The sequence below is a fragment of the Crocuta crocuta genome, unplaced genomic scaffold (genome assembly GCF_008692635.1).
Source record: "Crocuta crocuta isolate KB4526 unplaced genomic scaffold, BGI_CrCroc_1.0 scaffold289, whole genome shotgun sequence".
In the NCBI taxonomy this organism is placed as follows: domain Eukaryota; kingdom Metazoa; phylum Chordata; class Mammalia; order Carnivora; family Hyaenidae; genus Crocuta; species Crocuta crocuta.
Genome location: NW_027533264.1, coordinates 1,163,221 through 1,176,658, shown reverse-complemented (window position 1 = coordinate 1,176,658; position 13,438 = coordinate 1,163,221). Strand labels below are relative to the sequence as shown.

General features: G+C 52.0%; 2 protein-coding genes across 5 annotated transcripts in view; one reads left to right on the top strand and one right to left on the bottom strand.

Moving 5' to 3' along the window:
• EFTUD2 (elongation factor Tu GTP binding domain containing 2) overlaps positions 1 to 8,714 on the top strand; it is a 40,239-nt gene extending 31,525 nt beyond the window's left edge. For both annotated transcript variants that reach the window (XM_077747705.1, XM_077747706.1), the window contains exons 16-28: positions 535 to 728; positions 1,906 to 2,017; positions 2,392 to 2,532; positions 3,203 to 3,304; positions 4,278 to 4,360; positions 5,195 to 5,281; positions 5,467 to 5,593; positions 5,787 to 5,874; positions 6,542 to 6,660; positions 6,816 to 6,910; positions 7,403 to 7,556; positions 7,704 to 7,811; positions 8,144 to 8,714. In XM_077747705.1, the coding sequence (XP_077603831.1) occupies positions 535 to 728; positions 1,906 to 2,017; positions 2,392 to 2,532; positions 3,203 to 3,304; positions 4,278 to 4,360; positions 5,195 to 5,281; positions 5,467 to 5,593; positions 5,787 to 5,874; positions 6,542 to 6,660; positions 6,816 to 6,910; positions 7,403 to 7,556; positions 7,704 to 7,811; positions 8,144 to 8,239 (1,506 nt within the window). In that variant the 3' untranslated portion in view covers positions 8,240 to 8,714. The remainder of the gene's footprint in view (positions 1 to 534; positions 729 to 1,905; positions 2,018 to 2,391; positions 2,533 to 3,202; positions 3,305 to 4,277; positions 4,361 to 5,194; positions 5,282 to 5,466; positions 5,594 to 5,786; positions 5,875 to 6,541; positions 6,661 to 6,815; positions 6,911 to 7,402; positions 7,557 to 7,703; positions 7,812 to 8,143) is intronic.
• A 403-nt stretch (positions 8,715 to 9,117) lies between these two features.
• On the bottom strand, positions 9,118 to 11,749 carry HIGD1B (HIG1 hypoxia inducible domain family member 1B). Of its 3 annotated transcripts, none has more exons than XM_077747754.1 (4): positions 11,540 to 11,749; positions 10,540 to 10,690; positions 9,786 to 9,920; positions 9,118 to 9,241 (listed from the first exon to the last, which is right to left on the bottom strand). In XM_077747754.1, the coding sequence occupies exons 2-4, from the start codon at positions 10,637 to 10,639 to the stop codon at positions 9,177 to 9,179; spliced, it is 300 nt and encodes a 99-aa protein (XP_077603880.1). In that variant the 5' UTR covers positions 10,640 to 10,690; positions 11,540 to 11,749; the 3' UTR covers positions 9,118 to 9,176. The 3 variants fall into 3 exon arrangements, with proteins under 3 accessions (XP_077603880.1, XP_077603881.1, XP_077603879.1); XM_077747755.1 differs by lacking the exon at positions 11,540 to 11,749 and adding an exon at positions 11,011 to 11,047; XM_077747753.1 differs by lacking the exon at positions 11,540 to 11,749 and adding an exon at positions 10,780 to 10,976.
• Positions 11,750 to 13,438: the final 1,689 nt, after the last annotated feature.

Sequence of the window (13,438 nt, the reverse complement as noted above, 5' to 3'; positions counted from 1 at the left end):
CTCTCTCTCTTTCTCTCTCAAATATAACTAAAATTTTTTTAAATGTATTTTTTAAAAAAACTTTTCCCAGGGATGCCTGGCCATCAGTCAGTAGAGCATGTGACTGTCGATCTCAAGGTCATGAGTTCAGGCTCCCCGTTGGGCCTCCGCAACTTCCTTTAAAATTAATTAATTAATTAAAAAGAAATCAGTCTTTCCCAGCTGTTCTTAGTCTAATTTCTCAGCATGAACGACCATCTGAGAATTGTGTGACATCTTTGGAGGGAATGTGGGGCAAACAAGTCTTCTTGTAATCTTGCAAGTTAACAGTGCCAATCTGCCATCCCAAACCTGGTTTGCTTTGGTGTGCCTATGACATCAACTAACTAATCGGGGTGGGACATGGTTTGGAATTTTCCCAGGAGATTGACACATCTTCCTCTAGGTATGGACAGCCTCTTCACAGAGCCCATGTCTCTGTCCAGGGAGGTAGAGACAGGGGTATTTAGCCTGGGAATATGTGTGGTTTAGCCTGCCCTCTGTCTCCACCTCCAGGGTCCCCTGATGTGCCACACCACCAAGATGTACAGCACAGACGATGGAGTTCAGTTTCATGCCTTTGGCCGGGTGCTGAGTGGCACCATCCATGCCGGGCAGCCTGTGAAGGTGCTGGGGGAGAACTATACCCTGGAGGATGAGGAGGACTCCCAGATATGCACCGTGGGCCGTCTTTGGATCTCTGTGGCCAGGTACCATCTACAGTAGCCTCTAGAGGCATGCCTCGGCCTTGTCACAGCAGCTACATGGCCCATTGTCACAGGGCATCAGCTGACCCTCCCTCGTGTCTGTGTACTTCTCTAACTATCCGGAGTTGCTAGGGCCAAAAGGCAGCTACTGTTGGGATAATGCCAAGAGCCTTGCTTTCGTATTTTGAATGGCTTGTATAAACTTCTGTAGCAAGATTTCTATTTTTACTCTTTTTAATACACTCTTCCTCTTCTATGTTCCTAAGTCATAACCTTTATGTTTCTTCCCAACAGAAATTGTCTCCCATCCTCCATAGACTATATACTTTGACCAAGATAGGTTTTGTTAGATCCCTTGTAGCTGCCTTATCTGCAAAATCAGACTTAGCTTGGGCCTCTGGGTTGCTTGTGGATTCTTAAGTTCAGCTGCTTAGCTAGCAAGCAGAGGTAAGGCAGTCCTGTTCTGACGTGCCTGTTGTAACTTGCTGATGGCCCCTTTCTATCTCCAAATCCACCCATTCGCTAGAAGGTGGAAGATGAATGGTCTAGGAGAGTTGCAGTGTCTTCTGTGGCATCTTGGCATCTCCTTACTTTCTACCTCTTGGGCAGGGCCTTGCTTACCAGTGGTATCCACCTGGAATTAGGTTTTCCTGTTTTGTCCTCCTAAAATACCACGCGCTTTCTTCCATGCACTAATCCATTTGTAACTCCGGTTGACTCTTGAACAACACAGGTTTGAACTACATGAGTCCACTTTAATGTGGGTTTTTTTTCCCCAATAAAAATACTGTCGTTCTGTTAATGTATTTTCTCTTCTTTATGACTTCCTTAACACTTTCTTTCCTTTGGCTTATTTTTTTTGTAAGAGTGCAGTATAGAATACACATAACACACAAAGTGTGTTAATTGTTTATGTTATCGGTAGGGCCCCCAGCCCACAGTAGGTTTTTAGTAGTTAAGTTTTGGGGGGGAGTCAGAACATATATGTGGAGTTTCAACTGCATGGGGCATTGGGGCCCCACTGTTGGGGCACCTCATTATTCAGAGGTCAGTTGTACATACGTGTGAGGTAACATGGTTGATTGTTGTACACTTCCTCTGATGGAATGTATGTTTGGTTCACCCCCGCCCCTGCTCAGTGCCTGGCACCCCTTCTCATTTCACTTATCTGTTGCCGCAGGTACCACATTGAGGTGAACCGTGTTCCTGCTGGCAACTGGGTTCTGATTGAAGGTGTTGATCAACCAATTGTGAAGACAGCTACCATAACTGAACCCCGAGGCAATGAAGAGGTAGAGTTTCTGAAAAGGCAGCTGGATTAGTCTAAGCTAGAGGGTCCCACGGAACCACGCCACATAGGAACTCACAGGGTACTAACCCGGAGTCATTGTCACTTCCTGGTTCGGACCTGAGCACAGGCTGAAACTTCTAGATCCGACTCAGCTCGATTCTCCCTGTACACCACTCAGTTGCTAGGAATTAGGAGCAGTTGCTTTATCTTTTCCCCACTTTGTTCTGCCAATCACATGGGAATAAATGGCCCTTCAGGCTGCCTCCAAGCAGCACCCTGGCTCCTGGTTGGGGAATGGTCTCGTCCTCTCTGACCGCTGCACCTTCGTGCCAACTCAGGCCATGTGCCCTCACTTCTCTGCATTTTGAATCTCAGGCTCAGATCTTCCGGCCCTTGAAGTTCAACACCACATCTGTTATCAAGATTGCTGTGGAACCAGTCAACCCCTCAGAACTGCCCAAGATGCTGGACGGTCTGCGCAAGGTCAACAAGAGCTATCCATCCCTCACCACCAAGGTATGCTCAAGGTCTCCCAATGGCTGCCAGGCCCTTTGTGCCCTCCGTGACAAGTCTGTGCTGCCCACTGCTTTGCGTCCACCAGGTGTCTCTGATCTGCTGCTTCCAGCAGCCTATGTCAGAAGCAAGTATTCTCTGTCTGTTACTGTCATTTGAAAGCAAGACATGTTTTGGGCGGGAGGGGGTGTGTGAGTGGACACGCCTGTGTTCATATTCCACACTATTTTTAGATGGGAAAGAGATGTGTCTTAGACAGTATACTTTGAAGTGATTTTCCAGAACATGTAGAAGGAAAAGTGATCATTCCGATCCTTCTACATTCTTGAGCCTGCTAGCATGCTTTTTTGAGTAGCTGGCCAGGGCTAAAGGGTCAGCTTATGTCCGTAGACTTAGGGCAGGGTTTTCTCTAAACAGCTATGCCGGGAATTAAATTGGTGACCTTATGCCCAGCAGTACTGTGCTGAATGGGCCAGATGTCCTGAGAATTTACCCATGGGTCGCCGTTCCCCACTGATCCTTCTTGAAGGGGCTGGGACTGATACCGAGGAGTGGCTGATTCTACTCGTGGGTTTGGGCACCTCCTCCTGGGCTCTAGCATTGATTCTGTCTCTAGCTGTTGTTGCTGGCACAAGAGGTCCAGGCTGTGAGCACCAGGCCTGTTGTGTTTCAGGTGGAAGAGTCCGGGGAGCATGTGATTCTAGGGACTGGCGAGCTCTACCTAGACTGCGTGATGCACGATTTACGGAAGATGTACTCAGAGATCGACATCAAGGTAAATCAGCATCCTCTTTCTTGAGCACCTGCCTGGCCAGGAGCTAGACTCAACGGCTCCAGACTGATTTTATAAGCAGCCAAACTTGATTCCCCTGGAAAGCCTAAAGGAAGAGGGGGGCCCTACAGGGAGGAGGCTTGTTTGGGAAAAGCATGGCCTGTTGCTCCCTATCTGGGAAGGTATTTGAGATCTGGTCTGCCCCTTTCTGCAGGGTTATTCTCAGTGTCATATGTTAGAGTCCAGACTCCCAAACCAAAGCAATTCTTGGTCTTTTGTTATGAAAACAGTTACACAGTTAACCCATCTTTGGTGATCAAGGCTCAGCAGGTGGTTTCAGGGAGAGAGTGAGGACAGGTTCCCCTGGATTTGTCATCAGGTTGTGATGTGGCCTCGATTAAAGTGCCCAGTGCATGGACACAGCCTCCTAGCTGGTACATGTTTTCTCCCAGCCCCTGTGGTGGGGGGAGAGAGCGCCTTCAAGTACCCTTCTTAGACCCTCCTCCTGATGCGCCCAGGACTGGTGTTCTAGAAGATACCGAGTTCCTGGTGGCCGGCCATGTGGGAGCTTCAGGGAGGAGCTCTGCTCCCCAGAGCCAGGCGTTGAGTGCAGAACAGGACCCCGCCAGTCCCTAATGCTTGCTGTGACAAGACAGAGCCACGAGAGGTGCTTAGTGAGGGATTGTGGGATGGCTGAACGGACCTTGAAAGCTACCTTGGGGGACAAAAATTTAGGCCCAGGTTTGGCTCCCACTTAATCTTGGCTTGGGAACGGAAACCCCATGCTCCACTAAGTTTTCTCAGGCTCCTTTGTGCTGGGTATGGACTTTTTGCCCACTGTTGTACTCGTTGCTGATGCGGATTAAGACAGGGTCGTCTCAGAGGTAGTGCCAAGGGAACCTCAGAATTCCCTCTGGCAGAAGGTTGTCCTTCCAACAAAATTAGACCCTACCTAACAATTCATCCTGTTTCCCAGGTGGCTGATCCTGTGGTCACGTTTTGTGAGACGGTGGTGGAGACATCTTCCCTCAAGTGCTTTGCTGAAACACCCAATAAGAAGTGAGCTGGGTGTCAGAGTGACCCTGGGACTGACAGGGGACACTCTCTCCTCCCCCCAACACCACCCCAACCGCAAACACTGTGGAAATAGAGACTCATTAAGTCTCAGGATGGGGGCTTTGGATGCTACAGTGTTGTTTTTGTTTTTCTAATGTGTATTTACTTTTGCCAGAGAGAGAGAGAGAGAGTCAGAGTGTGAGCAGGGGTGGGGCAGAGAGAGAGGGAGACACAGAATATGAAGCAGGCTCCAGGCTCTGAGCTGTCAGCACAGAGCCTGACGTGGGGCTCAAACTCACAAACTGGGAGATCATGACTTGAGCTGAAACCAAGAGTCAGACACTTAACTGACTGAGCCACCCAGGCTCCCCTGGGTGCTTGACTTTTATCCAGCGCTCTCATCCCTCATCTCATACCTGTAGACTTGATGGTGTGAAATTCTTTGCCATTGGTTCCCCAAGGATGAGTATCCTAATTGCCACTTCTCTCCATATAATATGATTATCTTACAATTTTGCCCTACCAGGAGCTCCACTATTGTTGTGGAGGTTTCTTAAAGATTTTATTTTTAAGTATTCTCTGCACCCAACGTGGGGCTCGAACTCACAACCCTAAAATCAAGATCTGTATACTCTCTGACTTAGCCAGCCAGGTGCCCCGAGACCTTACTTTTTTACAGAGTGGTAGATTCAAATGAAGGAAGACAGAAGATGAACCCTTTCTCTCTAGTTTGCCGCTCTGGCTTTTACTGATGTTACTGCCTCCTCACTTTTTTCAGGAATGACCCTTCTCCGAGTCCTGCTGGTCCTCCTCATTACTCATTTCCTTTCTGACTAGGAATAAGATCACCATGATTGCTGAGCCTCTTGAGAAGGGCCTCGCCGAGGACATAGAGAATGAGGTAGTCCAGATCACGTGGAACAGGTGAGAATGTGGCTCTGGTTTCAAGCCTGAAGGGAGACGAGGCGCCATGGCTCACCTCCCCCATCTCTGTTACCACGTATCCTTCTGGGAGGCGAACCGTCCGCCGGGAAGGCAGGACCTGTGACCCCAGGAGGCAGAAATTGCAGGGCTGCCAGATAACTCCCATTTCCTCCTCCTTCCCCTAGGAAGAAACTGGGAGAATTCTTCCAGACCAAGTACGATTGGGATCTGCTGGCTGCACGTTCTATCTGGGCTTTTGGCCCCGATGCCACCGGCCCCAACATCCTGGTAGACGATACCCTGCCCTCTGAGGTACAGCAGACCTAATGGGCCACGCGGTGGTTTCCCTGCTGTGGAGTGGGAGAAACTACAAGGGGGACTTCTTTTCCCAGAAATATTTTGTGTCTGCTGGTGAATCTTCTTACCAGTGTACCTACCTTCTCTGCCCTCTAAACTCTGGTTGTTGGCCAGGGTCACTGCTCACGGGCCCTCATGTTTTGTGCAGGTGGACAAGGCTCTTCTCGGCTCAGTGAAGGACAGCATCGTTCAAGGTTTCCAGTGGGGAACCAGGGAGGGCCCCCTCTGCGATGAGTGTAAGTTCTGCCAGTGCCTCAGCCTGCCCCTCTTCAGCCCTCTAGGGTCCCTGTGCCCGGGCACACAAGGTGGGGCGGGCTCACGTAAGGGACCCACCAGGACAAGCAGTTTGGGCCACATGGGGCCATTCCGTGTCCTAAGTCAGCTTCCTTTTCTCTCTCCTTTCCTCTCCTCTCCTCCCTCCCCCTCCGAGTGCTATTGCCTGGGACATCCCAGAAGTGAAGTCATTTCTAGGCTGACCTTTGCTTCTCAGTCCTGAGAAGGAATGTGCTTGAGGAGAGGTATAAAGAGGAAGATGGGATCGGAGTGATTTGTAGACCAGATTGGATTTAGTGGGAAGGGAGGTGCAATTCCTAGAATTTACCTCCAATTAAAATTTACCAAAAAAAAAAAAAAAAGCACATAAACTTCTGGGGAAGCTTTATGATGCCTGAGCACGGGCCTGGAACAAACACAAGGAATGGGGTGCCTAACTGTGTCCTCTGCTGCAGGCTTGGTATCCTATGAGATAGGATACCCATCTGCAGGGTGATTTCATCCCACATCTTCTGTGGGTGTGGCCTCAAGACAGCCACCATGCTGCTAGAGGCTCTGTGCTGCCCTGCCCCTGGGCCCTTGACTAGCACCGGTGCCACTCCTTGATCACCAGATCCATCTCCTTTTCAGTGATTCGAAATGTCAAGTTTAAGATCCTGGATGCAGTGGTTGCCCAGGAACCCTTGCACCGGGGCGGCGGCCAGATCATCCCTACGGCCAGGAGAGTCGTCTATTCTGCCTTCCTCATGGTACGTGAGCGGGGCTGACTTGTTCCTGGGCATTACAGGGAGACTCCAGCTTTGCGGGCCTCAAGACTGCAGTCCCTGCAGCCTTTTCTCCATCCAGGTCCTCAGGCCTCAGCCTCGCCCAAGCTAAGGAAGCCTTTCTTCTTGCCCTGTTGCAGGCCACTCCTCGTCTGATGGAGCCTTACTACTTCGTGGAGGTCCAGGCCCCTGCGGATTGTGTCTCTGCTGTGTATACCGTCCTGGCCAGGCGCAGGTGAGCCGTGGGCACGTTAGGGAGGGCACAGAGAGCAGGAGCACAGCAAGAAGCACGGGGTCTCCGTGGGGGAGGGGGCGGGCCACCTATACGGTCTCTGCTCCTAGAACCTGATGAGCTGGGTTTTTAGAAGGAGGTAGGAAAGGACCGAGGCAGACCCCTGGTTCACTGCAGATACAAATTTGAAATTTCTTCTGGGCCCCCTCTCCTTGGAGAACTCTCCAGGGAAGGTACTGAAGTGTGTCCGTGGGGGGGATGTCTGTAGGACCTTGTCCCTCCAGTGTTTCCACTCTCTGTGTAGCGGTCACTACCCCTTTGATTGCCGTAGGAAATGACACTGAGGCCTGCAAGCCTTTTCTGCCCACTGTAGCACGATTGTGGTTATTCTTTCTTTGATGGTAGCTCTGTGTTGTGGTATATTTGGGGCCAGATTCCTTCTCCGCTTTTGGTCTATGTAGGACGAGGGACTCACCCTTTGTTTTTCTGTCGCAGGGGGCATGTGACTCAGGACGCACCCATCCCAGGCTCCCCTCTCTACACCATCAAGGCTTTCATCCCCGCCATTGACTCTTTTGGCTTTGAGACCGATCTACGGACTCACACCCAGGGGCAGGCCTTTTCCTTGTCTGTCTTCCACCATTGGCAGGTGAGAAAATGGTGCAGGCTGGCCACTGTGGCCTCCTGCCTGTTCAAGGCCAGTCTTCTCTGGTCTGTTCCCCGTCCTGATCCCAAGTGAGATTTCCAACATCCTAGAGAAAAATTCTGGACCATTGGAAACCACTTTGCCTTTCAGATTGTACCCGGTGATCCTCTGGACAAGAGCATAGTCATCCGCCCCCTGGAGCCACAGCCAGCTCCTCACCTGGCCCGGGAATTCATGATCAAAACCCGTCGCAGGAAGGTATGTGTCCCTGTGGCCCATTGCCAGCCCTCAGTTCCCAGGGCTCTTGGCAGGAGTTAGATCTCTCTTCATTTCTTCCTTTGGGACCTTTCTCCCAAAGACTGAGAACAGTTTACCGTACAGTGTAGAGAGGGGCAGTCTGTCCAGGCCTCGGGCCACCAAACCCGGGACCCAGGAAGGAAGCAGCTTCTTTTCCCAGCGCTGACCCCTGAAATAGCTGGCCCACAGCTTCACCCCACCAGCCTCCCACCCCAGCACAGGCCTCGGGCGGCCTCCAGCTCAGTCGGCTACCACATAGGGCTGTTTCTTGCATCTGTCCCCACTCTCTGCAGGGATTGAGTGAGGATGTGAGCATCAGCAAGTTCTTCGATGACCCCATGTTGCTGGAGCTCGCCAAGCAGGATGTTGTGCTCAATTACCCTATGTGAGTGTCGGGACTCCCGGCAGCCCCTGCTCCCTGCAGTGGGCCGTACCGTGGACTTGGAAGCTGGGACCTGGTGCGACCTGGACTCCGTGTTGCCAGAGAGCTTCTGGGAGCTGCCGTGACCATTTTTAACAACCCCAGAGCCTCCAATCCAGAGTCCCAGTGAGGGAGGAGTATTTGGCCTCCTGGTTCCTCTGCGGCCTCTGCCTGGCTCCATTCCCAGGGAACAGAGAGGAGCTCGGGCTCAGAGAAGAAGAAGGGGACAAAGTGTTTAACCCCAAGGGGCCCTGTCTTCAGGATTTACATGGATTTTTTTTTTTTTTTTACAAGTTTGACCTTAGACACGGATTTTTAGTGAACAGAACATTCTGACCTCTGCCTTGCTCTGTTCCTTTCATCCCTACCCGTCGCCCCCTTTCCTCCAGCACAGTCTGGTCCTGGCACTTGGGTTCTGAATGAATATATGTCATCTCCCGTGAGGCTTCCCGCTCTCTTCTCCCAGCTGCAGTCTTCCTGCCTGGGTCCCCAGGGCAGCGGCCTGTGGTGGGAGGGACGCCTGCCTCTTAGTCCAGTCCTCCGTGACCATCAAGGCCACCTTCTCGCCGGCCGTACCCTGCACCTGCCACCCGGTCGTCTCTACCTTGCTGCCCCTGGGTGGGTACCACCTGGGGTGGCTTGGGAAGTGTTGGGCTTCTGGGATTGGAGGCCATTGCCCCTGGAGCTGGGGGGCCAGAACTCTGATTTCCAGCCCTTTCTCTAAGCCTGTGCACACATGTGCACGTGCCCACACAAGCATACACACACACACACACACACACACACACACACCCACTCACTACCGGTCCCTAACTCTGCTCTCCCCTGTGTGAAGAAGAGACTTGGTTTTCCTCAAAATGGCTTTATTAGGAACGTACCAGGGATTGACGGGCCCGGCAGGAATCCTACTTCTCCCCAGCATCCTGTGCCGTTCTCTTGATGTAGTCTCTGTACATCGTGTACACAGCACCTGCAGGAAGGAGAAGGGAAGACAGCCTGTCACACTGATCCCTGCCCCCAGCGTCTGGCCCTCCTGGGAGTCTGACTGCAGCCGTCCCCCTAAGGGTCCGGTTTCCCCGCGGAGCCCTTCCGCGAGGATTCCCTCTCTGAGAAACCCCACAGCAGCCCGCGAGGTCGCCAAGCCAGGGTGCTTACCGTCGTGTTGCACACGGGGAAACTGAGGCTCAGAGAAAGGGGCCTGTCCACGGTCACACAGCTAGTAAGTAGCTGTCTGCCCCTTGACCCAGAGAGGAGGGGAAATTCAGCACATGTTCTCTCCTCTCTAGGACAAGCTGCCACGAAACCAACTGTGCCCCATCCCTGCAGGCCGGGGACAGGAGGCTAAGCAGGGAACCCTGAAAATGGCTTGGTTTGAGGGCTTCACCCAGGGCTTGCTGTGGAGCCCGGCATAGGCAACGGGGACTAAAGTTGTGGTCCCTTAACTGTCAAGGGTCACAGCCGGACTTTGCCTCATTAGCTGTGTTCTCGTTCTGCGATCCCCACCAGCCCCTCACCTAGCATGACCGCACCCACGGCACAGGCCTGCGCCGCCACTCGGGTGTGAATCAGGTGTATGGACATCTTGGTGGAACCACGCGCCTTCAGCCGATAAATCCGGTACGCTGCCACTGCCAGGCAGCCCCCCACACCTGTAGGCAGAGAACAGGACCTTTGGGCCTCAGTCACCGATCAGCTGGCTCCCCTGGTGAGACCCTCCTCAGGCTGGGCAGGCTGGGCATCTGGACGAACCCCTACTGCTGTGCCGCTTCATGGTGGGAGATGGGGGACCACTGACAGAGTACGGAGTTGCTTCCTCTCAACAGCGTTTTCAGAGTGGTTGCCTACCTCCAGCGAGCCCTCTCCATGCAAACAGCCCGACATGGGCCCCCGCCCCCACCCCCATTTGCTCTGCTCCGGACCCTCCTGCAACCACTGCTGGCTCCTGCAGCTACTTTTCTCTTCTCCCAGAGTCTTGAGAAAGGAAGCCCTGGGCGCCCCCAAACTGCTCTCTCCCGTCGTGATGTAGGTGTTGACGCCCCACGTCTCCCCGCACCCCAGGCTGTCGGTTGGCCACCACTTCCACCCATCCAGACTCCTTGTCAGGCGTGGCCCTTCTCCCCTTGGCACGTTTGCGGCCGGTTCGCTCCTCTCCTAGCTGTTGACTGTTCCATGGGCAGGACACTTGAGTCCTCTGCTTCAGGTCCTTTCATTTGAAAGGACTGGGGACCTTCCCTGAGAGAAGGCCCCTCGTTCCCTGCTCCCACTCACCTATAGGCACCAGCGGAGATTCCCTGGTCTTCCTCAGGAACTTCTCAGACACACTGTCCTCGCCTTCAGGTGGCACCCACCAGCCTTTGTTAGCAGACATGATCCTGGCCCCAGATGTTAGCAGCTGGGGCTCTGAGGCTTCAGCCCAGTCCTAGAAGGAGGCACCCCACAATAAGAACTCCCAATTCTCTGCAGTCTGGGGGAGAAACGAGGGAGTTGCCTGCTAAGAACCTCTCTTACCATGCCCAACACAGCCCCTACTTGAGAAGATGTCCCGAGTGTCCTGTCTCCTATGGCTGGACCGCTACCACCATTTCTCCATCTCTTCCTCCTGATGTTTGCCTCTTCCCCCGCTCATTCTGACTTCACTGTTTTCCCTGCTTCCCCCTCCTTCCATCTGTATCCCAATGTGATCCTTGGGTCAAGAAAAGCAGCTGGAAAAGTCCACAGATGAGGGTGAGAGGAACAGACCTTGAGCCTTGGGACCCCCAGTGGCCTTGGCCTTGAATCTGTGATGGTTGCTCCTCAGGGAGCTACAGATCCCACAGAGCAGGTCTGGCCCCAGAAGGCCAAACCATCCCAGACTGTTCAGGCACTGGTTACCGAGTCACCAGAGCCAAAAACTGAAATAATTGGACATTGATTTGTGAATAATTTAGCATAGATTGTGGACATTAATACTAAGAGAACTAATTCTGGTCCCTGAACTGCTCCTGTTTCCATCTCTTGGCAGGTTTCTTCCGATTGCCAAGCCCCTGGCTCCCTCCCTGGGCTTGTGACCCCTATTGCTCTACTTGCTAAACCATAGTAAACATCTGCTCTAATACAAACTAGACAGAGTCCCAGAGTCCTGGTTCTTAGACCAGGGCTCCTCCCTGCAGGGCACCTTCTAGGTCTAACCTGTGAGACAGACCCCCTGCGTGCAGCGACCTCTAGGTGCCTCTCTCCTGGAGGAGCAAGGACTGTTGGCCGCACACTTTCTCAGCATGCTGGTGCTTACCCTAGGAGATGGCTAGGAAGTAGAGTGCGAGCAGCCCGGCCAGAGTTCAGCATGTGCTGTGTTGAACCGGCCAGGAGCTGATGATGATGGAGCTGCCACTGTGGGGTCAGGGAAGCAAGCTTTCTGTGGACTTTGAAGTCCAGAATGGAGAGGGGAGGAGATAGGCCAGGGCATCAGCCTTAACCCCCCATTTGCTGAGTTGCAGGCCAGAGCTCCAAGCGCTGGAAAGTAAGGAAAGATCACACGGTGGGAGCCCTTAACTAGATTCAGTCTGTGGATGTAAGGGGCTGGATCAGACAGGGACTTGATACAGAGACCTGAGATCGAAACACCCAGGCAAGGAAGGGTAGAGACCTTGGCTTCTCCCCCAAGCTCTACTGCTTCAAACACTCCTGAACAATGTCTCCTGGTCGCCTGTAAATAAAATGCCCAATTGTGGGAAGCAGGCCCTCTGGTCTTGGTCTTGATCCTTTTCAAGGATGCTTTCTTGACCAGGGAGATTCATCCAGTTTGTAACCACTAGGACTGCCTTGCATCTCCAGGGATCTTTGTACTGCAGGCGGTAAGGGAGGGGTGTGGGGAGGGGGGTGATGTTCACTAGGGACAGAGGTGACAAGTGGCCAGAATAATCACCTATTCTGTTTGAGGTATTTACATTTTGGACCTTTCAACTATTCCATACAGTAAGGAAGGAATGGAGCTTCAGAAAGGCTAAATGAGATCCAGGGTGCACAGCTGGGAAGTGGCAGCGTCGGCATCTCAATCTAGGTCTCACTGGCTCCAGAGTTTGTACTTCTGGTCTATTTCCCAGGGGGTGGCCAAGCAGAAGCCCTCTCCATTGAGTCTGAAGCTTAGGAACGCCAAACAACCTCAGCATCCTGGGTTCGGAGAGGAGGAGGAAAGTACCTTCTTGCTAAGCAAGAGCAAAAAGTTGGAGTACTCTGTGGAGAGTCCCACTCCATCTCAGGGCTTTGTTCCTTCCCCAGATACTCAGCCCCATGTGCCTCTCCTAAAGGGGCTTTACAGCACTGGAAGTCTGTCCAGCAGCTGCTGTCTTTCCTTTCTCTCTCCAGCACTCACTGCTCTAGGGAGAGACCCAGGGTCACAGCAGCTCCCCAGGGCCTTCATGTGTCCCCAGCGTCCATGGGAACTCTCCTCCCAGTCATTCACACGCACTCTCCCGGGCTGCCTCTCCTGGTCCCAGCGGTGGCCTGAATTCTCAAGAGATGGATGGTGTAGGCCAGAGGCAGGGGGTTGGAAATGCCTGGATGACACAGAGCAAGGATCAGGATCGACTCTAAGCCCTTTGTAGAACAGGGGCCAAGCTGTAGAGGGCAAAGTTCAATTTCATTGAAAAGTTCTCCCTTGTTGGGATTCTGTTGACCCTTCTACAGCATCTCAGCCCAGAATTGAGACAATAATAATACACATAGTTGCTATGGTTTTCTGAGCACCTATGGGGCAAGAAGTGTGCTAATTGCTTTAAGAGGTTATTTTATTTCATCCTCACGACTCTGTAAGGTATTATTCCCATTTTGCAGGTGAAAAACTGAGGCTTGGGTTAAATGTCTTGCTCCAGGTTACAATAAGTGACAAAAAAAAAAAAAAGAACCAGATTGTAACTGTTCCTAAAATCAAATCTCACTGCTCTGGACTAATCAGAGGACTATAAAGTGGAGGCAAAGTCTTGAAATAAAAGAAATAAAATTGCTTTTTACTTCTGAGAACACACAGTAACTGAAACTTCAAGGAAGAGATTTCTGTAGAGCCCTGCTTCAGTAAACAGATAAGATAAATTAAGATAACATTTTTGTCAATGGGCCAAGTCTTCAATAATTATTTCTATTTAAGCATTTCTACATAGTAATTTACCTAGTAAACCTTTTTTTTTCCCTTCCA

What these genes read in the sequence shown, in the direction of transcription:
- HIGD1B (XM_077747753.1), bottom strand. An exon ending in ATCTCCGCTGGTGCCTATAG is followed by an intron (nt 9,921 to 10,539) that starts GTGAGTGGGAGC and finishes CTCTGCCTACAG; the next exon opens with GTGTGGGGGGCTGCCTGGCA. An exon ending in CGTGGGTGCGGTCATGCTAG is followed by an intron (nt 9,242 to 9,785) that starts GTGAGGGGCTGG and finishes TCCTTCCTGCAG; the next exon opens with GTGCTGTGTACACGATGTAC.